Below are 24,508 nucleotides of genomic sequence, written 5' to 3'. Positions count from 1 at the left end.
GGCCGCGCACCCCCTCCCACCCTCGAGTTAACATCGTTCGTGTACTAGGAAACGTAGTCGTTTGCTCATGGTTCGGCCACAGTCGGCCATAGTAGACATGGCGGATGTTAGCTTACGTGAATGACGGGCGAAGAATCGTGGTGTTGAAGAGAAAAAAAATTGTAAAAAAACGTAAAGAACTCACCGAATTATTGTCACGTCCCTGCATAACCGATTATTCCCGAGGCATCGATACGTTCCTCGCGTTTTCGTGGGAATAAATAGCGAGGAAAAATCAGACAAGGGGGATAAATACCCCAGTGATTTGAAGTGTGTGTTGGTGGCCACGGGGTAGAGAGCGATAAAAAAAAAATTTGTGTCATATGATTAATCCGGTAGGTAAAAATGCAGAATGTAGCACAAGGAACAACCTCGGATAGCCAGAAGCACGATAAAAATTGTGCTCAAGAAGTAACATCTACACCACAGTCCTCGAACTCTAGCCCAACAAAGTCAGAGACCGAGACCTTCTCCGAACTACAGCCACGATTTATGACAGACTCATCGGAAAGTGAGGAGGACAGTATTTCCGAGGTAATGGGGTCTCCACCATTTTTTTTTCTCCTCTTTTATCATCCCTGTTGTGTCCGTTTTTGCGCCAGTGGAATGCGGTAATTGTTCATTTTGATCGGCGAGGGGGGGAGGGGGGTCTTCTTGGTCTATTCAACACTTTTTTACGTCCATTTCCATTGCGCACGAGGGGCGGCCTTTCGTCCGCATCGCAGTATTCTCGGGGCCTCATGCACTCCAATGCAATTAACTGCTTTTCAGTTTTTGGTTTTTATTTTTGGGACTCGGGTCGCGGGGAGGTTTTGCGGGGGGTTCGAGGGGGTTTTTCGGGTGTCTGTGTTTTGGTTGATCGCTGCATGATGACATGATCGGATAATCAGAGGTTTGGCCAATCGAGACCGATCACGTCGTGCGTCAACAATTTATTCGTCACGTTGAGAATAATTAATGAGTAATTAGAGTTTGAAGGGGTTTGGCAGGGGTTCGGGGGCTTCGGGAATTTTTAGGGGATTGGGGGGGTGTCTTCATGGCTTGGGGAGGGACGTTTTCACATTTTTGCACGTGTTTTTGGGGATTTTGAATTTTTGGGGAGGAAAATGTCAAGAGGTTTTTGCTGGGGATTCCGCTCTCTGCAGTTTCTTTTTGTTTTTTTTTTGGTAACAGTTGCTTGGGGGGTGCTTGCGAAGATGCTACGATTTTTTAATTTATTTTTTATTTTTGGAACACATTGTGGAAACTTCTGGTGGAGAATTAAATTTGTTAAAAATTTCCGGTGAAATTTCTAAATAAATTCGGTGACAAATCTTGCTCCAATGCCTTTTTTAGATCGTTTTGGAGATGTTTAATTGCTTTGGGATCCACTGGGGCCAGGAAAACATTTTAAAATTATTTTTTTCAAGAATTCAATTTCCAAAGGGAATTTCTCTTGACATTTTTCTGCGAATGCAGCAGTTGGTGGGGCATCAACAGAAATCATTACACAAATTTTTAATTTAAAGTCTTAGTATCTTGGAAACTCATGAGTTTAAGAAAAACTTCCAAAATACTTTTTTTTATGGAGAATTCAATTTCCTAAAACGAAACTTTCTCGTGACATTTGTGCAAAAAAATCTGCACAAATTTTACTTTAAAGGATTCGCAGATTATTCTAGAATTGTTTAAGTGTCTTAGAAACCAGTAGATTTGGACATTCATGGTTAGACATTCATTATCGAGAAATTTAATTCCCTCGAAAAACAATTAGCTTCTAATTTTTTCATGACAAGAGCTTTTTTATGTCCTTCTTCACTTTTCTAATCATCTTCTCTAATCATCTCATTTCTATATTAAGAAAACGAAGGCTAGAACATCTGCAGATTAGTAAACACTTCCACGTCCTCAAAAAAACTGTAATAAACATTTGCTCTACAATTTCCAAAACAAATCATCGACATAAAATTTATGAAAACAAGTTGAAAAATGAATTGAAATTGAAAAAACAGTCCATTCTCCCGGATTTAATTGATATTAACTCCTCCAATGGGTGGATTTTCCCTCAATTTTGAAGTCAAATTTCCTCTTTCTCTCGATAGCCTCTGAATTCCAATCCTCCCAGCAGTATCCGCAACGTCGCGTCAGGTTGCCCTGAGTTATGTTCTCTTGTGCCTGTTTTCAGTGCCTTTGATCCGAGAGGCCTACGACCTAGCCTCTTCTCCCACTATTACACGAGGGGGGGAGAAACACCAACTCTTTTACTCTCAACAATCCGGGGTACAACTGACTCAACTCAACTTGTAAATAAAAACCTCAACATCATGAGTTGAGTGGTGTTTCGTGCAATCCCAACGTCAATCTCTCCACTTTCATTATCAAAATAATGAGGGAAAGAGGGAATTATTGTTATTTTTATCTTCTGTGTGATTAGTATGAGAGATTGAATCGAATGAATTTTTTTTTCACTATCTCGTGCCAATGTGTATTTGTGTTTGATTACATAACATAACAGGAAACTGAAGAGAGATTGTCAGGAGTAAGTGAGCTGGGAGATGTCAAATTCCCAGTGAAATCAGTCGCTTTTTACCTGAAAATTCACTAGAAATTTTGTTATTCTGGGCATTATCGGAAATGTCAGAGGATATTTCGTAGAGAATTTAATTCCGTAAAAAATATCTGACATTTAGAAAAAGTCCACTTGATTTTTTCTGTCATTCGTTGTTAATTGATTAATTATCTCGGTAATGACAGGGTCTAGGAGGAAATGTCGCAAGACATTTTTTGTGGGAAATTTAATTCTCTGCGTAGAAGATCTTCTGACATTTTTCGCTGCACCCAGTAGTTTTCGAGATATTCACAGAATTGATAACAAAGAATTGGCGATTTCGAGGAAATTTGGGGTTTTTTTCTAAAAAATGTGAAATTACGATAAATTGACGAATAAATTCGAAAATTACGATTCTCTGGTGCTTCATGCATGAGCCCACAGCACAATAGTCATTACTAGACTATTACCAGTGCCCACATCCCCTATTTGCCCAGACAATCCGACCCGTCTCAATAAAAAAAAATCGTATTTCGAAATTATCGAAGCCTGCATGACGCCTGCAAACGTCGATTTCCCTTGGATTCGTTCGCTCCCTTCAACTCCACCGACAATCGACCAATCTAGATCCCGAAAATAGCCGTGTTATGCTCCGAATTGCAACATTTCGGTGATTCCCCCGGTGAATGTTGAAAAATTCGTATCTCACATTCTCCCTAATTGCGTAATGCCCTCGAAAACCGTAGCCCCGAGGGCAGAACATGAAAGGACCAGTCTGGTAGATCATGAAATTCTCTACGAAAATCATCTGCTGACATTTCTCTTAAAGGCCACCGTTACCCCGTGAAACACTGAGACTTTTCCAATCTCATTCTGCATCTCCATAATTTCTGGGATTTGTAATATTACTTGATTAATTATCTATTGGGTTAATCGAATCCTCAACAATTGCCCCCATGGGTGAACTAAATAGACAACTAATCCCAAAAAATTAAACCTCTTTCAATAATTTTCCAGTTTTTTATAATAATGAAAACATTTATTTTTTTCCTGGAAATTTCTCATCATTTCCATCATTTCTGAGGATTTGTTCCTTTTATTGATTAATTATTCATTGTGTAAATCGAATCCTCAACAATTGCCCCCACAGATCAATTAAATAGAAAACTAATCCCCATAAATTTTTTCAATAATTCCTCTTTTTTTTTCGAGTGAATGAATCCCTAAAAATTAAAATTTTTCATTATCTTCCTAATTTCTGAGGATTTATTCCTATAGATGATCAATTATCTCTTGATTTAATCCCAACTAATCCCAGAAAATCAAACTTTCCAATAATTCCTCATTTTTATTCCAGCGAAGGAATCCCTAAAAATTCTAATTTCTCATAATTCCATAATTTCTAAAAATTTATTTCTGCGCTCAACTAACTACTCATCTTAAAATCCATCAATCGTCCACACATTGTCCCCTGAACCACAGTTCCCTAGCTGATTCCCGAGTTAAACAAATCCTAAAAATTCACATTCCCCTCACACCGTCACTTTCATAAATAAAAAACCCCTTAAAGAATAAATAAACTAAAAGAACAGTTAATTTCACAAACTCCAAAAGGTTCTTCGAACAACCCCTCAGGAACCCCTACCGAATTTTCCCCGCATACTCCCCTAGCCCCTCCCAAAATTCCCAAAAATAGCCCCCAAATTTCCCCCGAAAATCTCTCGAAAGCCCTCCCCCCTGCGCCCCCTCCCCGCGAATCCCTCATTAATCCTTTGTTACAAACCAAAACCCTCGAGCCTCTCATCCCCAGGGACGTAGCCACCTCAAGGGCCGACCCCCTCCCCCCCAAAAACCCCCTAGAACCCTCCCCCCCATGAAGTGTCAGTATGATCCACCGTGGAATGGCTGCACATTGTTCAATCCTCTCATTTTTTATAATACATTAGAGCGTTTTGTGCGCGATGGTAAAGCCAACCCAACCGACACGAACCCGAGTCAACCGAGGCTCTCAAACCCATTCCGTACAACAATGACGTATTGAACTCACAACTTGTACTTTCACTCGTGTCTTCCTCGTCTCGAGTCGCTAAAAAGTCCCTGACAATAGTCAAAAGCCTCGAAAAATCCCTGCAATCCACTGATCATCGATAAAAAACCGTGTGAACACCCAGAGTTTGGCGAATTAGCCGTGAATTTTGGAATTTTCAATCGGGGAGAGGTTGGACTGAGTGCCACGGAGTCGTTCGATGCCCCCTTCGCAGTGTCCTTGTTCCAGAATGTTAAAAACCCCCTCTTGATGATTAAAATTACGATTTAGGGTGGGTTCACGGGCGGTGAGGGGGGCCTTGAGGTTCATCGTGAGTGTCATTGTTCCGTGATGTTCTCCTCTATTGTCCGTATCAAAGTGCATTATTTTCGGTGGCTCATGTAAACTCACCTAGAACTTGATCGAGTCGCCCCGCATTTTTTCGTGATGAATGGCCTCTGTCTCTCTCGCTCTTGCGTTCCAACGCTCATAACCTCAATTGTTACATATCTCGGGTAGCGGAGATTCTGATGGATTGAACAGTTCCTGTGTTGTGGTTGTTATAAACAAGTCAAATGGTCTCATGTGTTTTGATTAGTTGATTTGACCAGTGCCATTGATTCGCCAGTTTTCACCGTTTTTTTTCCCCTATTTTTTCCTTTACAGCCGGAGTTTTTTCGTGCTGCCATCGAACAAGCTGCACTCGAAGAGGATCATCATCTGGAGTCGTCGAAATTTTTACTGACCCCTGAGGATCCGGAGAGATCTGTCGATCCGGAGACACAGGCGAGGCTTGAGGCACTGCTTGAGGCCGCTGGCATTGGAAAATTGTCGTCTGGAGATGGAAAACATCTCGCTGATCACGAGGTACTCAGACGTTTAACGTCCAGTGTTTCTTGTGCACTTGATGAGGCTGCTGCTGCATTGACACGTATGCGCAGTGATAATCCGAGGAGTCAGAACGAAAAGAGGTCGCTTGTTGAGGCCTGCACTGACGGGGACGTTGGAACTGTCAGGAAGTTGCTTACTGAGGGGAGGAGTGTTCACGAGACCACTGAGGAGGGAGAGAGCTTGCTGTCGTTGGCGTGCTCTGCTGGGTACTACGAACTTGCACAGGTGAGGGGTTCAGTGGATTTTATGGAGTTGGGGAGGAGATTTCGAGGGTGAAATTGAGGGATTGGCGAAAATGAGGGGTTTTTTGCCGATAACTGTAGTTTTTTGGAAATATCTTCCGAAGGAGTAGGTTTAGGGGAAAATGTCACAAGGAACTTTTTGCAGAGCATGAAATTCTGCACAAAAAAGGTCCTGTCGTGTTTTTCGATAAACCCAGTGGTTTTTGAGATATTCAGGGACGAAGAGTTTAGAGTAAACTGGAAAAAATAAGATTTGTTGTTTTGGAATTCTGTTTTTGTGAATATCTCGGCAAGGAGTGGGTTTTGGGGAAAATGTCACAGGAAACTTTTTGCAGAGCATGAAATTTGGCATAAAAAAGGTCCTGTGGTGTTTTTCGATAAACCCAGTGGTTTTTGGGATATTCAGGGACGAAGAGTTTAGAGTAAACTGGAAAAAATAAAATTCGTTGTTTTGGAATTCTGTTTTTGTGAATATCTCGGCAAGGAGTGGGTTTTGGGGAAAATGTCACAGGAAACTTTTTGCAGAGCATGAAATTCTGCACAAAAAAGGTCCTGTGGTGTTTTTCGATAAGCCCAGCGGTTTTTGGGATATTCAGAGACGAAGAGTTTAGAGTAAACTGGAAAAAATAAGTTTCGTTGCTTTGGAATTCTTTTTTTGTGAATATCTCGGCAAGGAGTGGGTTTTGGGGAAAATGTCACAGGAAACTTTTTGCAGAGCATGAAATTCTGCACAAAAAAGGTCCTGTGGTGTTTTTCGATAAACCCAGTGGTTTTTGGGATATTCAGGGACGAAGAGTTTAGAGTAAACTGGAAAAAATAAGATTTGTTGTTTTGGAATTCTGTTTTTGTGAATATCTCGGCAAGGAGTGGGTTTTGAGGAAAATGTCACAGGAAACTTTTTGCAGAGCTTGAAATTCTGCACAAAAAAGGTCTTGTGGTGTTTTTCGATAAACCCAGTGGTTTTTGGGATATTCAGGGACGAAGAGTTTAGAGTAAACTGGAAAAAATAAAATTCGTTGTTTTGGAATTCTGTTTTTGTGAATATCTCGGCAAGGAGTGGGTTTTGGGGAAAATGTCACAGGAAACTTTTTGCAGAGCATGAAATTTGGCATAAAAAAGGTCCTGTGGTGTTTTTCGATAAACCCAGTGGTTTTTGGGATATTCAGGGACGAAGAGTTTAGAGTAAACTGGAAAAAATAAAATTCGTTGTTTTGGAATTCTGTTTTTGTGAATATCTCGGCAAGGAGTGGGTTTTGAGGAAAATGTCATAGGAAACTTTTTGTAGAGCATAAAATTCTCTACAAAAAAGGTTCTATGATGTTTTGCGGTAAGTCTAGTGCTTGTGGAGATATTTGTAAAGAAAGATTTCGGAGTACAACTGAACAAATTATGAGTTTTGTTCATGTAGAATTCGTTTCTTCCAAATGGAAAGAATAGTCCAGATGAAAATATCAAGAGAGTTTTTGAGAGAATTTTGTTGGGCTACAAAAAAAGTCTTGATGTTTTTTTAAAAATAAATAAACTAGTTTTCAGGATATTCATAAAAAAATTGAAAGAGAAATATGAAGAGAATGTTTTATAAATCATTTCATGAGCTACAAAAACGCTCTCCAGCAAATTGTCCCGCTCGTCCTTTGACCTTGGAACCCTCTGTTTCCAGGTCCTCCTCGCGATGAACGCCAACGTGGAAGATCGTGGAATAAAGGGTGACTGCACCCCATTGATGGAAGCAGCGAGTGCAGGTCACGTGGACATAGTCTCCCTTCTAATAGCCCACGGAGCAGACGTGAATGCTCAATCGACCTCGGGCAACACTCCCCTGATGTACGGTTGCGCTGGTGGTCACGAGGACGTTGTGAAGGTCCTCCTGGAGGCAGGTGCCAACGTGGAGGACCACAATGAGAACGGTCACACTCCCCTGATGGAGGCAGCCAGTGCAGGCCACGTGCCAGTGGCTAAAATCCTTCTGGAGAACGGGGCAGGGATAAACACCCACTCCAACGAGTTCAAGGAGTCCGCCCTGACTCTTGCCTGCTACAAAGGCCACCTGGACATGGTGAGATTTTTGTTAGAAGCTGGTGCTGATCAGGAGCACAAAACCGACGAGATGCACACAGCCCTGATGGAGGCATCGATGGACGGTCACGTCGAGGTGGCGAGACTTCTCCTGGACTCTGGGGCCCAGGTGAACATGCCCACTGACAGCTTCGAGTCACCACTGACCCTGGCAGCCTGCGGTGGCCACGTGGATCTTGCCATGCTGCTGATTGAACGAGGGGCGAACATCGAGGAAGTCAATGACGAGGGATACACCCCCCTGATGGAGGCAGCACGCGAGGGCCACGAGGAAATGGTGGCTTTACTACTGAGCCAGGGTGCCAACATCAATGCTCAAACCGAGGAGACCCAGGAGACAGCTCTCACCCTCGCCTGCTGTGGTGGCTTCCTCGAGGTCGCTGATTTTCTCATTAAAGCTGGAGCTGACATTGAACTTGGTGCATCAACACCACTTATGGAGGCTGCACAGGAGGGACATCTCGATCTTGTCAGATATCTACTGGAATCTGGTGCTGATGTCCATGCCCAGACACAGACTGGTGACACTGCACTCACTTATGCATGTGAAAATGGCCACACTGATGTTGCTGATTTGCTTCTGCAGTTTGGCGCTGACTTGGAGCATGAGTCGGAGGGGGGCAGGACACCACTGATGAAGGCATGCAGGGCTGGACATCTCTGCACTGTTCAGTTTTTAATATCGAAATTAGCGAGTTTAAATCGTAATACAACGAACAATGATCATACACCACTTTCGCTGGCTTGCGCTGGGGGGCATGTGGCTGTTGTTGAATTGTTGTTGGCACAGTCTGCTGATCCATTCCACAAGCTCAAGGATAATTCGACAATGCTGATTGAGGCAGCCAAGGGTGGCCATACCAATGTTGTTCAGTTGTTGTTGGATTATCCACATTCTATCATGATGAATGCACCTGGGGTGGCACCTGGGATGGGGCAGGGGGTGTCGCAGGGACAGGGACAACCACAGGCCAGTGGGCAGAATGGTAATCCGGTGCAGGGACAGCAGGCCAGTGCTGATAACAATCAGGCGAAGGGCAATGGCAAGAGTCTTTTGAGGAAAAATCATCGAGCCACCACCATGCCTGATGTGGGCTTGACTTCTGCTGAGGCACAGCAGGTCAGGACACAGCCTGCAGGCGAGACTGGCACTGTTGCTGCTGCTGTCGATGATACGAATATTCTCGATAAGGGGAGTGGGGGATTTGGGGGACTCACTGAGCCCAATATCACGTTGAGCCCTGGACAGACTGCCGGGGGGGCGTCAACCTCTGGCGATGGCAGGAAGAGTGCTAGGCATGAACAGATCATGCATAAGCAGCAGATTCTTGAGGAACTGCAGGTTGGTATATCTCAGGGGCTGCAGAGTCCAAACATTTTCCTAAACTAAAAGAGTAGATTTAAATTTTCGACTTCAAGTTTCTCAATAGAATTTTTTAAAAGTCAAGTCGTGGAATTTATGGATTTTTAGAGAGGAATTTTCATGAGAAGATTTTGTTCTTTGGCGAAAAATCAGCTGTAAAAAGTATTTTTAAATAATGATGTAAAATTAATTTTACTGGATTTTGAGCTTGGATACTAAATTAATGGGAAAGAACTTCAAAAACGTGGCATTTCAGAGGGTAGAGCGTCAGCTTCAGTACAAGGGGGCTGGGCACCTGTTCCTGGGTACACCGAACCTCGAGGAACAGAAACGCCAACAGTCAACTGGCGATGGGGCTGACTCCACCGATGCAATACTGCCAGGAATGATAAAGATCGACTTGCCAGCTCAACCAACCACTGCTCCCTGTGGTGAGTACCAAAATAATTATTATACTATCAACAATCCTCTCCATTAGCCCATATTTCAGTAGTGAAGTGATTCAATCTTTTTTATTTTTGCAATTTTTGTGTTAAATTGAAATTTCAGTAATTTTGTATTTCCTCAATAACTAATTGATCAATTGAAAAATGTAAAGATGAATTTTCTCGTAGAAAAGTAGATAATTTCCTATGTAAAGGAAACAGCCCTCTTTTGTTAATCCCCTAATCATCTCGATAACAAGTAGATGAATCGTAAAAGCCCCTAGATATTATTGCACTATTAAATTCCCTGAAAAAAATATCAATACCTTGACAACTCCTTACGCACCATGAAAAAACACTTCACTACTGAATCAGCCCCTCACAAGTCCCTAAACCCTAAATCCCTAAACCCTCCCCTTCCACCTAATTAGCAATATAATAACTGAGTGTCTCGCACGTCCAGCATTATCTCTCCGCAAACCCCTCGGTCTTGTCACCCAACCCCCTAACACCACTCAAAAAAAATTTAAAAACCCCTTGAGAAACTCGAAAAGACCAAATGGCACAATCGTTCGAATGGTATTGGTGTTTCGTTAGGGCTAGTCTGCGGAACATCAGAATTATCAGGTGACCATCAAGACCCAGAGGCACTGTCTTTGTGTCAAGCCATTGACCGAGGCATCAGTATCGGCAAGAGTATCATGCTGGAGGAGCAACTGAGAACAGCTGTGAGATCCCTGCCACTAGCTCCCAACGAGCCACAGATTCCAAATGTACCATCAACATCAGCCTTGACAACACCAACTGTTTTAACATCAGCAACACCAGCCCCAACATTTGATTTTCCAACAAATGCTATCACCCAGCTGCCAGTGAGCCAACCACATCAAACGATAACAACAATCAGCGATGTCAGTCAAAATACAGCAATCAGCGATCGTCCAAAGGCGAAACCAGTGTCCAAGAAGGAGGGCAAGAACATTCGTAAATCAGCCATTGCTTATGGGAGATTTCTCCAACGTGCTGCTGTCCTCGAGGCCGTACAGCAGGAGAAACAACAGACCACCACTATGTTTGGATTGCAGCAGCAGTATGAGGACAAACAACGACAGCATACCTTTCAAGTCAGACAGGTACATCAGTTACAGCAGTTGAATCAACAGTTACAACTTCAGCTCGATCAGGTGCAGGTTCGTCGATTGTTTTAATTGAGAAAACAAGTTAGTGGGGGATTATTCACTTTAATTCTCAATATTGGGGGAATATTTGAGGAAGACCTGGTGATTTTGGGAACCGATAAAAATGGCGAAGACATTTTTTGCAGAGAATTTAATTTTTTGCAAAACATTTCTTCAATATTTTCGTCTGAAATTACTTGTTAATGAGATGATTTGTTATTTAACATTGCGTGAATTGTTGTTTTTTTGAAAAATGATTTTTTGTGCTAATTATCTTGTTAATGAGTAGCTTCAGCAAAGAAAAAGTGTTTTTACCATTTTTTTCCAAAATTATTCGTTAACGACATAATTTTCCAATTAAAAAAGTAAAATCTCAATTAAACCCTAGATCTATCTCTCGGCTCTGGCAATTATTCCCATAACCAAAGGTTCCAGGAGAAAATGCCTCTTGGAATGTTAAACGCGCCAATTCAATATCAATTAATTCGCCTGTGCATTCCGTGCAATAATCATCTGTTCTCTTCTCTCAAAATTAATAATCAAATTAACTTACTGATGTGATAACTGAGGAGAACCGATCCGACCTAGAAAAGCCTGAGGACTAAACAGAATTCCAATTTAAAAAAAAAAGGGGATGATAAACCACTTGTCGCTAATCTCTGAATGCAGGTACAACAGCAAGAACAACAGCAACCCCAACAGCAAGGTGTAGTGGTGAGCAGTGGAGTAGAGATTATGATGCCAAGTCAACTTGTTGCACACCTCCACCCCACACAGACCCACCAAGATAATCAGCAAGATCAGGTATTAATTGAAAAACAAAAAAACAACACAAAAAAAATTCAAAAATACTGAGAGAAGATTTTTGCATTAATCTGAAATCCTAGACGAGCCAGTGGCTGATGAGGCCCTATTTTTGTTAATTTCTCCACCTGTAGAATACATTTGTTGTATTTATTTATAACCATGAATGTGGGAAGAAGGCTTTTCTGTTGGATTTAATTAATGTTATTGAACGAATTTGGATGCTTGAGGAGAAATTTGTCAACTGATGTTGTTGAATTTTCAATGTATAGCAAACCAGCCAGCTTAATATACCGGATATGGAGAGTGATTTAACGAGATTACACAGAGACAGTGCTTGTCCATTCTTTGCTGCTGCACAGAAAGCTAAGGCACTTGCTGCCGATGACAAAGTACTCAAATTAGATGATGGAATGCAGATACCTATCGACGAGGTTGCCGAAATTATCGAATCCATTACCTTCGACGATGTGCCTAACGGTAATTATCACAGGCGAATTATGTTGAGAGATTTTGTCATGTCTGGAGATTATTTTTTATGTGTTTAGGGGGATTGTTTTGTGGTTGTTTGATGGTGGGGATTTTTATTTTTCAGCGGGAACCGAGGAGCAGGAGAAGGGGGAATTGAAGAAGATGGATGTGAGGGGATTGGACAGGGATCAGAGGAGGGAACTCGCTGAGGAACTGCTCTCTGCTGATCAGAAAACCATTCGAAAGATGTTTGAACAGGTAAATTGAACACAATTTTTGGATAAGAATATTTTTTTATCAAATTATTTACATTAAAACTCCAGAGAATTTTTCTATATCTTAATTATTTAAGACAATAGCGGCTTTAGAATCTTTAAAATTGTGCTTGAATGCGAGGGTTATTAAATTTTTTCAAATCTACAAGATGTTTTCAATTTTGTTAAATCAATTTTTAGGATTCTTACCTTATTCATCAATTCAGTGGCAATGAAATGAATGAAAAATAATAGAAAATGCACTATAGAAGTCAATTTGTTATTTCTTCTCTCTCATATTCCCAGCAAATTCTTTCATTTCCGAGAAAGCCCTCATGTCAACCCCAAAAATATCAGTTAACGCCACCTCTCTTCCAGGAGGCAAGTGAAAAAGCAAAACGCGAAGCAGAGCGCCTGGACCCAATAACAATGGAGGCATTCCAGCGAGGTTACTCGTACGCCCGCCGTCAACGAAAGCTGGACAGTGACCTTTACGAGCCCCAGCCCCCAACGCGTCACGTCCAGCCCCCAAGCCTCGATCGTTTAGCCCAACAGTCCAACGGTTTCGCCCAGCCCTCGAGTTCAACGTGCAACGCCACTACCACCACCAACGTCAACGCAGGCACCAACACACCCACCACGCAGGTGCAGGTGGCAACCCAGACCCAAGGATTAGCAACTCCAGTCCCGACAGCCCTGGATAAGAAGCAAGTCTACACAGCGAGTGCTGGTACGAAGGGAAAGAAAGCAAGATATCCCCTGGCGTCTCCCCAAACCTGTCCTCAACAGACCACTGCCACATCAACACCACCAGCATCAGTCCAGAATTACCAGTTGGACCCCAACACTGTCAACACAGTGGTCCAATACTCCAGTGGCACAGTCTCCACGAATACAACACCATCGTCAACGTACACCCCAGTAACACCAAGCACCCAAGCCCCCATGACTCAATTCTCGGTGATGGACGTTGATTCTGAAACAGACAGCAATCACGACACAGCTCTGACACTTGCCTGCGCCGGTGGCCACGAGGAGCTAGTTGAATTTCTCCTGTCACGAGGCGCTGACATTGAACATCGAGACAAGAAAGGCTTCACACCACTGATCCTAGCAGCCACAGCTGGCCACCAAAAAGTCGTTGAGATACTACTGAATCATGGAGCTGACATTGAGGCACAATCAGAACGTACCAAGGACACTCCACTCTCCCTCGCCTGCAGTGGTGGTCGCTTCGAAGTTGTGGAGCTACTGCTGACAAGAGGAGCCAACAAAGAACACAGAAATGTATCTGATTACACTCCCCTGTCCCTCGCAGCGTCTGGTGGCTACGTCAACATAATAAAACTTCTTCTCTCTCATGGAGCTGAGATTAATTCCAGAACAGGATCTAAACTTGGAATCTCACCGCTGATGTTGGCTGCTATGAACGGCCACACTGCAGCTGTTAAACTACTCCTGGACATGGGGAGTGACATCAACGCCCAGATCGAGACTAATAGAAACACTGCGCTGACTTTGGCCTGCTTCCAGGGAAGACACGAGGTTGTCAGTCTTCTTCTGGACAGAAAAGCTAATGTTGAGCATCGAGCGAAGACGGGGTTGACACCTCTGATGGAAGCTGCCAGTGGGGGTTACGTCGAAGTTGGAAGAGTCTTGCTGACTAAGGGAGCTGATGTGAATGCCACACCTGTTCCTTCATCACGAGACACTGCCCTGACGATTGCCGCTGACAAGGGCCACTGCAGGTTCGTCGAGCTCCTGCTGTCTCGAGGAACTCAAGTCGAAGTTAAAAATAAAAAGGGAAACAGTCCATTGTGGCTGGCTGCTAATGGTGGACACCTGAATGTCGTTGATCTGCTTTACCACGCTGGGGCTGACATAGACTCTCAGGACAATCGTAAAGTCTCGTGTCTCATGGCTGCTTTCAGAAAGGGCCACATCAAAGTCGTCAAGTGGATGGTCAACCACGTGACGCAGTTCCCCAGTGACCAAGAGATGACGAGGTACATTGCAACGGTTAACGATAAAGAGCTGTTAGTCAAGTGTCAGGAGTGTGTGAAAGTCATCAGAGCTGCTAAGGAGACACAAGCAGCTAAAGCCAACAAGAATGCATCGATTCTCCTCGAGGAGCTCGACATGGAGAAGACGAGGGAGGAGTCCAAGAAGGCTGCAGCTGCCAGGAGACGCGAGCGAAAGAAGAAGAAGAAACTCGAGAAGAAGGAGGAGAAGAGAAAGCTGCACGAGGAGAACAAGAAGAACGAAACAATCTACGAGGACAAGGAGGACGTCAAGAAGTCTGAGGACGAGGAGGAGAGGGGGGATGAGAGTGATAATGAAGGGGGTGCTGACAGTTGTGAACGAATGGACAATGTGCCCTCACCATCGCCTGTCAACAGGAGCCCCGATGATCCTGATAAGGAGGAGGGAGACAGTGGCATCGATGCTAATAGCCAGGGGAGTTGCAGCAGCAATGATGTGAAGGCCAGGGAGAGGAAGAAAGAGAAAAAGAAGAAGAAGAATTGTAGTCCGAGTAGCAATGAGAAGGATTCGTCACCGATCAGGGGGGGCTCCAGTGTTTTCTCCTCAAGTTTGAATCAGAGTGTCTTGGGGAAGAGCCAGGAGAAGAGGATTACTGCCAGCAGTAGTGGAATCGCTTCATCATCTGGGTTAAATGCACGTTCTTCAGCTAGTTCTAGTTCTACTTCTGGGGTTAATGTCAGCGAGAGGAAGATCAAGGGACAGGTGTTTGAGTCGTCTAGGCATCCGGCTGAGAGGGAGGACTTTGAGGCAACTGGCAATGAGAATTATGTTCCAGGAAAGGGGAAGAAGAACAGTGGCCAGTATGAGGAGGTGTTCAATGCTTCAGTTAAGAGCAATAACTCGACGAGTCCCAAGGGCACCAAGAGGGAGGAGGGATGGAAGGAGGTGGTGAGGAAAGGACAGTCCGATGACTCCAGTAGGTTCATGAATTCACCATTCAGATCGAAAAAGGTCTCTGTTCCACCGAATGCCATTAGCAGGGTCATTGGAAGGGGTGGCAGCAATATCAATGCCATTCGTGGAGCCACTGGTGCTCATATCGAAGTGGAGAAGCAGAGCAAGTGCCAGGGGGAGAGGATCATCACTATCAAGGGCTCCACTGATGCTACCAAGCAGGCTCATACACTCATTGCTGCTCTCATCAAGGATCCCGATGTGGACATACTGCAGATGTTGCCCAAGAGCAAATTGACGGTCATGACTTCGTCCACTTGGGATAAGTCCATGGTACCAGCTGCTGCTGCGATGAAACCGAAAATGGGTCCGGTTACTAAACCTCCCACACCGTTACCAGGTGCAACAGGTGAGCTATCATTTATTACAGTTTATTATACATTTTATTTTGTTCATTTCATAATTATCTCGGAAGTCATGATGACAAAACTTCAATGAAATATTAAAATTTAAATCCCATCGCCCAGTTATGCAACACCTAAACCACATCAATTAATTATATTGTCGAGATGTTTTCACTTTTGGGCCTCCAATCGAAGGGATCAATCTAATTTCTCCCTTCTCCAATATTCCAGGTATCCATCCGAGTAAATCGTACACAGCCCCAGGCATATCAGTGCCCCAACTGGTGCCCCTTCGTTCCACCTCCTCTATAAAACTAGCAGGTGCCTTCTCCACTCCCCTATCACGCGCCACAGCTCCTCGATTAATTGCCGCAGCTGAAAAACGACAGTCCCAGATAACCACCTCCACAAATACCCGTACGACAATGTCCTACACATCAGCGATAATGACATCAGGACGTGCCACAAAAGTAGTAACAACAAGCACTGGTCAGACATTCGCTGCTAAATTATCAGACATCACTGCCTCACCAATGACAACAGTACTGTCATCAACCTATTCAACAGGCACCAAGCAGAAGGTAATTAATACCATAACTGTGATGTCCTCGTCATCATCAACAACACCGATGACATCGCCACAGCAAATCATGACGTCACCCAAGCACTGCCGTACACTGCCGAATTTATCAGCTCCAACGATGCAGCATTATCAGAGTAATATAACTAAAAATTCATACACAACAAATTCAACTGTTGTCACATCATCGACTGTATCAAATGGGCCAGAATTGTCGGTGAATGCAATGCGTGTAACACCATCGCCACCAGCACCTCAGGCCCCACAATCTGGCAATTCTCAGGGTCACAATCAGCAGAATCAGAGTCAGTCACAAGGCCAGACTCAGTCACAGCCCCAAGCCCAGAGTCATCAGCAGATGAGATCGACAACACCAGTACCACAGACCCACGATCAGCCCCAGCCAACCCAGCAGGGTGCAATCCAACCGAACACACCCCTCGAGTACTCCCTCTTCAACGACACATTCTCCAAGGTCACACAGCAGTCAATGTGGGGCCGTGAGAATGAGTCCCACCAGAAGGGAATGAACTTTGCAACAGTGGCTGGTGGAGGCTCGTCAGCGGCATCAACAGCCCCTCCAAATAAATTCATCGACAGTGCACCACCTCAGGCTGATGCATCCAAAGCTCCTGGGTATCGTGGTACTGCCATGTGTTCACCAGTCTCCAGTAAACAGGCATCAAACACTGGAGGCAGCACGATTAATCAGGGGGTGTCACCGGGGATCCACAATCCCAGCATTCAGCCCCAGTTTCAATCGAATATTAATTACATCGAGGGGAATAAATCGACTGGGCTAGCTGTCACCAGACCTGTCATCAATCAACAGAGCATTGAGCTCCCTGTCTCCATGGGACAGTTCAACAGATACCCAGACATGCCTTCCAGGAATGTTCAGGGGGCCCATCAGCAGAGGGAGATGCCCCCACAGTCCCAGAGTGCTCCACCCGTTCAGGAGAGACAGCAGGAGAGTCAGGGACAACAGCACATCATGCCATCAAGTTCACAAGCTAATATGGAGATGTTTAAGAATAATAATGGTGGGTTCGATCCATCCATCAGTAATGTCAACTCAAGCCTCCTGAAGATGGTGCCTAATGAGGGACAGCAGCATCTCATGCCTTTCCACCCTCACATGCAGAGCTTTGCACCCTCCAGCCAATCAGGCAGTGTCAACACCACTGTCAGCATGTCCAGGCTGAATCCAAGGGCACCAGATTTCTCGAGTTCACTTCATGTTAATAATAAACACCAGGTGATGTTCAATGCTGCCAGTGGTATTCATCCGAATATGTTCGCTGTGCCTCCACCACCTTCGGGCATGCAGAATAATCACGCGATGCTCGCGAATTTTCCCATTGGCAAGTATCCGGGGAGGGGAGGACCTGCTGGCAACATTGGGGGAAGCACCAATGGGCACAGGTGGTTTGGACCCCATGGAAATTATCCCCATCAGGAGCCCATGATGCCTCAGGTGAATTTCCATCTCGGGAATATTGGACAGAATATGGAGCTGATCCAGGGACTCGAGAATGGGGGATCGCCGGCCATGTCGCCCTCTTCGTCGGCCCAGGTCACCCAGGAGATGAGCCAGATGAAGATCGAGGACAGGAAGGTGCCCAGGCCCATTGGCACTGAGAGGGCTTGGAAGAACTATAATGCTGGGATGGGACCTGGGGGCGATGCTGAGGGGATGAACTGGATGCTCAATAGTGATAAGGGCGTGGGGAACTGGCCCAATGTTGGGGGAGGAATGGAGAGACAGATGTTCAGGGGGGCTGGGTATGGACGCGTTGGGAATATCGATGCTGAGTTGCATCAGATGATTGAATCAACTTTTCAGGTGAGTTTTACGCATTTAGAATTAAAATTCAGTAGCGAAGTGGTAAAACGGTTTAAGTCTATTTTCACTATTGGCCAGTTTTCAGCGAATATCTCGGAATCTAATGGAGATAGCAAAATTTTTGTTATGAACTTTTTTGTAGAGCCAATTGAGAGCTACAACAAATGTAATTACGAAAATTTCGCTATCTCCCTTAGATTCGGAAATATTCCGCTGACTTAATCCCATTATATTATTTTATCATTAATTATCATTAAATTTTATTCATTCATTGGGTTTATTTGATGATCTCGTCGATAATTGATTAATAATTAATAATCATTGATTGATTGTTTAATTTAGTCAATTAAATTCGAATAATTGAATTGAGTAATTGAATGAATTTGTAAAAACTGAATGAAGATGAATAGAATAATGAATTGAAATGAATAAAAATATAATTTTACGTATAATTATGAATCAATAATGATTTATTAATCATTTTGATAATTCAGGGTCACATGGAGAACCCTCAAGCATTCCCAAACGGTACAGCAGCAGGATTATCCCTGATGCCAGGACTCACCCTAATGCCAGGCCAGTTCTCCAATCCCCCAGCTCTCCAGGAGCTCCCTCCACCGGCTGAGCCCACGAAAATTGATGCACCCGGCTGGGGAATGGATCCCAACAATCAAGATAAGCCGCACCCGGTAAAATACATTTATTAAAATTCCCCTCCCCCTTTCTTTTGCCCCTCGCCCTCTCCGAAACCGCAAAAAACCCGATTAAAAAAAAAAACAAAAATACGCAAGTTTAAAAAAATTGTAAGACAAAAAGCTTTACTCATGTAATTTTTCTGTAGGGATGGAACAACAAATGGACCCATTAAATGTTAGAACTTGATGCGAAAAATAATTAATACAAATTAAGACAGAAAAATAATTACCAACAACTGGGAGATGAAGATGATCTTACCCTTGATATAATGGAAGACAGCGAGAAACTCGGAAAGAAAATGATAAAAAAAAGGAAAAAAAACTAGTAGTTGTAGTTGATGAAACTGGCATAAAGCAAGAATGCGTTGGTTCTAGACACCACATTAATTACATTACTATATTCATTGACACCCAGACAACAAAAAAATCCAATATTACTTGTCATGATAGGTGATAAGGGATGGTAAAACAAATCCTTACTACAATTTATTGCTATTATTATCTTCTAATATACTTATTCGATACCAATAAATAAATTGGAACAAAATAAAAAATGGTAAAAATATATTAAATGATTATAATAATGAGGAGTTGGATATTGTGGCGATTGGAGGCTGAACGATTAATTAACGCCTTGGGATGTGTTGCTCCATGATCATAAAAATCATTTAAAATAAATAATGAACACACGGGCGTGTTTGTTTTATTGGTCAAACGCAAAAACCAATTATTGTGCGAAAATAAATGAGAGATGATAAATAATATGAAATATACCGTAAAATAAAAAATATGCTGTTTTGTTGCTTTTTTTATTTTTCCCTCTTCAGGTGGATGACGCTGCCAGGATTTACAGTTCTGTCGAGACAATTCATTGTTTTAATTTTTTAAATAATAAATTAGTTCATGTTGGAGTCATCACAACTGGTTTTCTTATTTTTTTATTCATATCGGACAAAAATGGAAATTTCTCAAGATTGGTAGAGTGAATTTTGACGAATAAAAACTCATTTTCAAGATCATTAAAATACCTTGAAAATGAACTCAGATTTATTGAAATCGGATCATTTGTTCAGGAGATATTCAATATTTCAGAAAATTCATTTGATCTCACGAAGTTTTGTATTTTCTTTTTTAATGCCATTTCGACAAGAATAAGAATATCTCAGGATTGGCAGAGTGAATTTAAAAAAATAAGCGTTCACTTTCGAGGTATTGTACTCATCTTCAAAATGAGTGCAGAGTCATCTAAATCGGATCATTTCTTCAGGAGATATTCAACATTTTGAGACATCTTTTTTGTCTCCTAAATTCTTGTTTTTAAATTTTCATGTCGATAAAGCAGGCCTTGGGCTTATCAACTGGTTAACAATTTTGTGACGTAATTACCCTCCCCCCACTCCACCCCCGGGTCATTTGTTGGACTCTTGAACCCGTGGAAGAGCAAGTCGGGAAAACTGCCAACAAAGTTAGTCTAATTGAAATTAGGAATTGTTTAATTAATTAAAATACTTTGGAATAATGGCGAGGGTTCTTGTCGGAGTCAAACGAGTCATCGATTATGCTGTGAAGGTGAGTTTTGTTCAGATGATTGTTGAGATCAGGGGTTTATCAGATTGTTGCTCCAATTGGGGGATTTATTCTGCTCTAGTTATCATGATTTTATTCCAATTATTCTTCATTGGTTGAATTCGAGAATTTTTCGTCGGGTTTTTAGGGGAATTATGAATGGAACTGTTGTTCTGGAGTTGGCTCAACAACTGGAGCTGATTTTTATTTCAAGACATCGATTTTTTTTGTTTTGTTGACAAATCAAATCAATTTATAAATTATAAAGTTATGATAACAGTTTAATTGACGATTATCTCGAGAATGAGTCGTTTTACACGAAAATAGCAGAAGAGATTTTTTGTAGGAAATTAAATTCTCTTCAAAAAATCTATTTTGACTTTTTCTGCTAGACCCACTCATTACCGAGATAATCCTCTAATTAACCGAATGGTTCACTATTTATTTTTTTCCGAAGTCTATTAATTATGCAATTACCTTCGTGCTGATTAATTTTTCGGGTAAATGAGTCAAAAATCTTTTCTAGGTCATGAAATTGTCAATTAAAAACATCTAAACATATTTCTTCAAACTCATTACCAAACTAATTAAAAAAGAATGCAAAATAACTGAAATAATCATCATAAATTAATTTAAAAATTGACGATTTAATACGGAATTAATTCGCTGAAATTAATTCATCAGATCCGCGTAAAGCCAGACAAAACCGGTGTCTTAACAGAAGGAGTCAAGCACTCTATGAATCCCTTCGACGAGATTGCGATCGAAGAAGCAGTGAGAATGAAAGAGAAAAAATTAGCTGAAGAGGTGATCGCAGTGTCTTGCGGTCCTGCCCAGGCCCAGGAGATCCTCAGGACCGCCCTGGCCATGGGAGCGGACAAAGCGATCCACGTGGAGGTCTCCGGGCCCGAGTACGAGACCCTCCAGCCCATTCACGTCTCCAAAATCCTGGCCAAACTTGCCCAGGAGGAGAAAGCCGATCTTATCCTCGTGGGGAAGCAAGCTATCGACGACGACTGCAATCAGACTGCCCAGATGACTGCTGGGGTCCTTGATTGGCCCTCCGGAACATTCTGCAGCAAAGTAATCCATCAATTTCTTCTTCAATTAATTATTTATTGATCGAAAATTGAGGAATTGAAAGAATACAATTTTTAGGTGAAACATAGAATTTGTTTTTTGCGGATATCTCTGAAACCAGTGGGTTTAGAGGAAAATGTTATAGAACATTTTTTGTAGAGGGTTGAATTTTCTACAAAAAATGTTCCTAGACGTTTTGCCCTAAACCTACTCCTTCCCGAGATATTTCCACTCGAAACGTAAAAGTGAAATGAGTACTTCAGGAAGAAAAAGGAAAAATGAGGATTTTTTGATCATCAATAACTCAAGATCCGCAGAGTGAAATTCAGTAACTTTTGTTTTGTTTTGAAGGTCTTCTTTCAGGCTTCAAAATGAGCCCCAATTCATCCTACTCGCATCATCTGTTCGGGAGATATTGATGATTTAAGAAGTCCATTTGATTTCACAACTTTCAATTCTCCAGAAACTGAAGAATTTTCTTTATTTTAGATTGAACATGGATCTGGTGAGCTAACCATCACCAGGGAGATCGACGGGGGTCTGGAGACCCTCAAGATAAAAACCCCAGCGGTCCTGAGTGCTGATTTACGTCTGAATGAGCCTCGCTACGCCACATTACCGAACATAATGAAAGCGAAGAAGAAACCGATCAAGAAGATAACTCCGAAGGATCTGGGAGTCGACACTAGCCCCAGAGTGGAAATTCTGTCAGTGGAGGATCCTCCGGTGAGGGAAGCTGGCACTATCCTCCCAGATGTCGACTCCCTCGTGGCTAAACTCAAGGAGAAGGGCTTTGCTTGAAGGGAAATAACTCTGGAAGAATGATCACTTCATGTGACGTGTGCCAAATCCCCTGCGTCACATCGAACAACTAAATTCAATCATGAGAAATAAAACTTGATAATTGATGATTAATCTGATTGTAAATAACATTATATTTTTATAAAACATTTTTATGTTTAAATAAAAGTTCACATTGGCGAATGAGTAAATTTACCACAGTTCGTAGACATTATTTCCCAGGAACTGATGATTAATCTAATTATAAATAACATTATATTTTTATAAAACATTTTTATGTTTAAATAAAAGTTTACATTAGTGAATAACTATATTTACGAACTCTACGAGAGTTCGTAGACATTATTTCCCACGAACTATTGGATTTAGAGGAAAAATTCAGAGAAAATTTCTCGGGGAAAAGAAAGTCTTTATTTTGAAGCCTATTTTCAAGTTCATTAATAGAAGAAATAAAAAGAAACTTTATTTAAAGTTGATTTTTTGTTAATTTATCCATATTTTTGTTTTTAGTCAGTTGATATGAACTTTCCCTTGTAGATGAATCTAGACTGAACTCAATTATTAAATTTATTTCCTAATTATGAACATTTAAAAAACATCAGAAGTGTCGATTTTGCCCCACCCGCCCCTCTATAAATATTTGAACTGCACTTGACGCGTTTGACATGCGCACAGGCATTCCCAGTGAAGATATCAACAATGAGAATGGCATCCCGCGTGTTGTCACGTTGTTTTACCCATCTGGAGCGTCGAGCAGCAACAATAAACGTCCGAGCAATTCACGGAATAGCCCTTGAACACAACAAAAAAAATTTCCAAAATGAAATTAAAAAATTATTTGATACATCGAGAAGTTTTCTCGAGGTTGATTATAACCTAGACTGCTCCTCAAGAAGATGGAAACACGGGAAAAGCGGTAAAAAGGTATTATGCAATTAACAAATTCACTAATTGAAGGAAGAAAAATGGTCAGCGACGAAAAAACGAATGAAAATCTATTTTTCTTCTTTCATAATTTTTCATTCAATTTTTTCTTTCGAAAAAAAAATTAGGGGCGAATTGAGGCCGAAGACGATGACGAAGATGAAGAGGATGAAGAAATGCGAATGTTAGCTCAAGGTAAAAATAATAAAATAATTACCCCTAGCACAGCTTCAATGAGGATCGATGCAGTCGTCAAAGCTGCTCTTGGAATCGCTCGGAAGTACGTTATTATGTCGTTATCTCATTAATAAGTGGTCTCACGAGACAATTAATTGATATAATCAATTTATATAGGACTCATTAATTCTTCGACTCTATTTTATTGACGATTTTGCTTTCAGCAAAGCAGATGTAGCTCTTTACGAGAGTAAAATTCGTATAAATAGTGAAAAAGTCCTTAAGAAAGGATATCAAGTGAGTGAACGAGTCTAATTAAATTTTTTCATCATAATTTATGCATTTAGTTAATTAGTTGAATGAATTCGCTCTCATTCATTCAGTCATTTGCTTATTTATTTATTTATTGTTTAGAGACCCAACAGCATAGAGCCAATTATAGGGTGAAATTAAGTGCTTTCATTTTTTTTAGTAAATTTAAAAGTTTAATTACACGTTTGATTAAAAATCAAGAGTCTAAAATTCATTCAGTAGATTTTGAGATATTTGTCTTCAATAAAACAATAGTTTATTCAATTCAACAAGTTTTCAGAGAACAAATTTTAGTAGATATTAAACTTTGTTTTTTCCTCGTTTATAAAAAAAACATCTGGATGATTTAAAGATAATTGTTCCATTTCCCAGGTGAATATCAACGACGTCATAGACTTCATCGTCGGCCCCAGCCCCCAGAACCCAAAATTCACAATAGTGCATCGAATCACAATTCTCGACGCCAAGCCCAACGTCGACACGATAAAGCTGAAGGTCCTCAGAGAGAAGAATCTCGTAATCGACGACTACGCAGACTCCTACAAAGTCGAATCAGTCGAGTGATGTAAAAGTAGAAAAGTTTTTATTTCTCTGTAAATATCTGTACAAAATCCAAGAAGCTCGGCTTCCCTCAATTACAATTGATTAATTACTAACTTGAAGATCCAGTTAATTTTTATTTTACATTCTTAAAAAATTCCAAATACAAATTTAATTACGAATCCTTCAATTGCGAAAACGTCAGAGGACTTTCGGAGAGAATTTTGTGACTTGAAAAAATGTTTCTTCAAAAATTCTCCCCAAAAACCTCAATTTAGTAGCGAAATGGTGAGACGTTATAACTCAATTTTGACTATTGACCAGTTTTCAATAAATATCTCGGAATCCAA

At 41.7% G+C, this 24,508-nt stretch overlaps 3 protein-coding genes across 8 annotated transcripts; all 3 read left to right on the top strand.

Annotated features, from left to right (window-relative positions):
* The first annotated feature begins 72 nt into the window (after nt 1-72).
* On the top strand, nt 73-19,548 carry LOC107043242 (ankyrin repeat domain-containing protein 17). 6 transcript variants are annotated; one of them, XM_015264635.1, is made up of 12 exons: nt 73-573; nt 5,259-5,708; nt 7,386-9,143; nt 9,421-9,595; nt 10,187-10,779; nt 11,437-11,571; nt 11,844-12,051; nt 12,167-12,300; nt 12,675-15,642; nt 15,869-18,063; nt 18,558-18,752; nt 18,905-19,548. In XM_015264635.1, exons 1-12 carry the CDS (start codon nt 385-387, stop codon nt 18,929-18,931), a joined length of 9,027 nt encoding a protein of 3,008 aa, XP_015120121.1. In that variant the 5' UTR covers nt 73-384; the 3' UTR covers nt 18,932-19,548. The 6 variants fall into 6 exon arrangements, with proteins under 6 accessions (XP_015120121.1, XP_015120122.1, XP_015120120.1 ...); XM_015264636.1 differs by having other exon boundaries at nt 9,397-9,595; nt 10,187-10,722; XM_015264634.1 differs by having other exon boundaries at nt 9,397-9,595; nt 10,187-10,773.
* A 621-nt stretch (nt 19,549-20,169) lies between these two features.
* LOC107043238 (electron transfer flavoprotein subunit beta) lies at nt 20,170-22,400 on the top strand. Its single transcript, XM_015264628.1, has 3 exons — nt 20,170-20,327; nt 21,009-21,407; nt 21,894-22,400. Exons 1-3 carry the CDS (start codon nt 20,277-20,279, stop codon nt 22,203-22,205), a joined length of 762 nt encoding a protein of 253 aa, XP_015120114.1. The 5' UTR covers nt 20,170-20,276; the 3' UTR covers nt 22,206-22,400.
* Nucleotides 22,401-22,895: 495 nt separating this feature from the next.
* LOC107043264 lies at nt 22,896-24,280 on the top strand. Its single transcript, XM_015264673.1, has 4 exons — nt 22,896-23,129; nt 23,258-23,409; nt 23,531-23,603; nt 23,991-24,280. Exons 1-4 carry the CDS (start codon nt 22,905-22,907, stop codon nt 24,180-24,182), a joined length of 642 nt encoding a protein of 213 aa, XP_015120159.1. The 5' UTR covers nt 22,896-22,904; the 3' UTR covers nt 24,183-24,280.
* Nucleotides 24,281-24,508: the final 228 nt, after the last annotated feature.

Source organism: Diachasma alloeum, unplaced genomic scaffold (genome assembly GCF_001412515.2).
Source record: "Diachasma alloeum isolate Michigan unplaced genomic scaffold, Dall2.0 Dall_scaffold_00557, whole genome shotgun sequence".
NCBI classification, from domain to species: Eukaryota; Metazoa; Arthropoda; class Insecta; order Hymenoptera; family Braconidae; genus Diachasma; species Diachasma alloeum.
Note: the sequence above shows the minus strand (reverse complement) of the source record. Positions and strands in the feature narration are given on the sequence as shown.

What these genes read in the sequence shown, in the direction of transcription:
- LOC107043242 (XM_015264633.1), top strand. Translation starts at nt 385, where the DNA reads ATGCAGAATGTAGCACAAGGAACAACCTCGGATAGCCAGAAGCACGAT. An exon ending in ACCAACCACTGCTCCCTGTG is followed by an intron (nt 9,596 to 10,186) that starts GTGAGTACCAAA and finishes GTGTTTCGTTAG; the next exon opens with GGCTAGTCTGCGGAACATCA. An exon ending in ACCGTTACCAGGTGCAACAG is followed by an intron (nt 15,643 to 15,868) that starts GTGAGCTATCAT and finishes CCAATATTCCAG; the next exon opens with GTATCCATCCGAGTAAATCG.
- LOC107043238 (XM_015264628.1), top strand. Translation starts at nt 20,277, where the DNA reads ATGGCGAGGGTTCTTGTCGGAGTCAAACGAGTCATCGATTATGCTGTG. An exon ending in TCATCGATTATGCTGTGAAG is followed by an intron (nt 20,328 to 21,008) that starts GTGAGTTTTGTT and finishes TTAATTCATCAG; the next exon opens with ATCCGCGTAAAGCCAGACAA. An exon ending in CCGGAACATTCTGCAGCAAA is followed by an intron (nt 21,408 to 21,893) that starts GTAATCCATCAA and finishes TCTTTATTTTAG; the next exon opens with ATTGAACATGGATCTGGTGA.
- LOC107043264 (XM_015264673.1), top strand. Translation starts at nt 22,905, where the DNA reads ATGAGAATGGCATCCCGCGTGTTGTCACGTTGTTTTACCCATCTGGAG. An exon ending in GCTCTTGGAATCGCTCGGAA is followed by an intron (nt 23,410 to 23,530) that starts GTACGTTATTAT and finishes TTTTGCTTTCAG; the next exon opens with CAAAGCAGATGTAGCTCTTT. An exon ending in TCCTTAAGAAAGGATATCAA is followed by an intron (nt 23,604 to 23,990) that starts GTGAGTGAACGA and finishes TCCATTTCCCAG; the next exon opens with GTGAATATCAACGACGTCAT.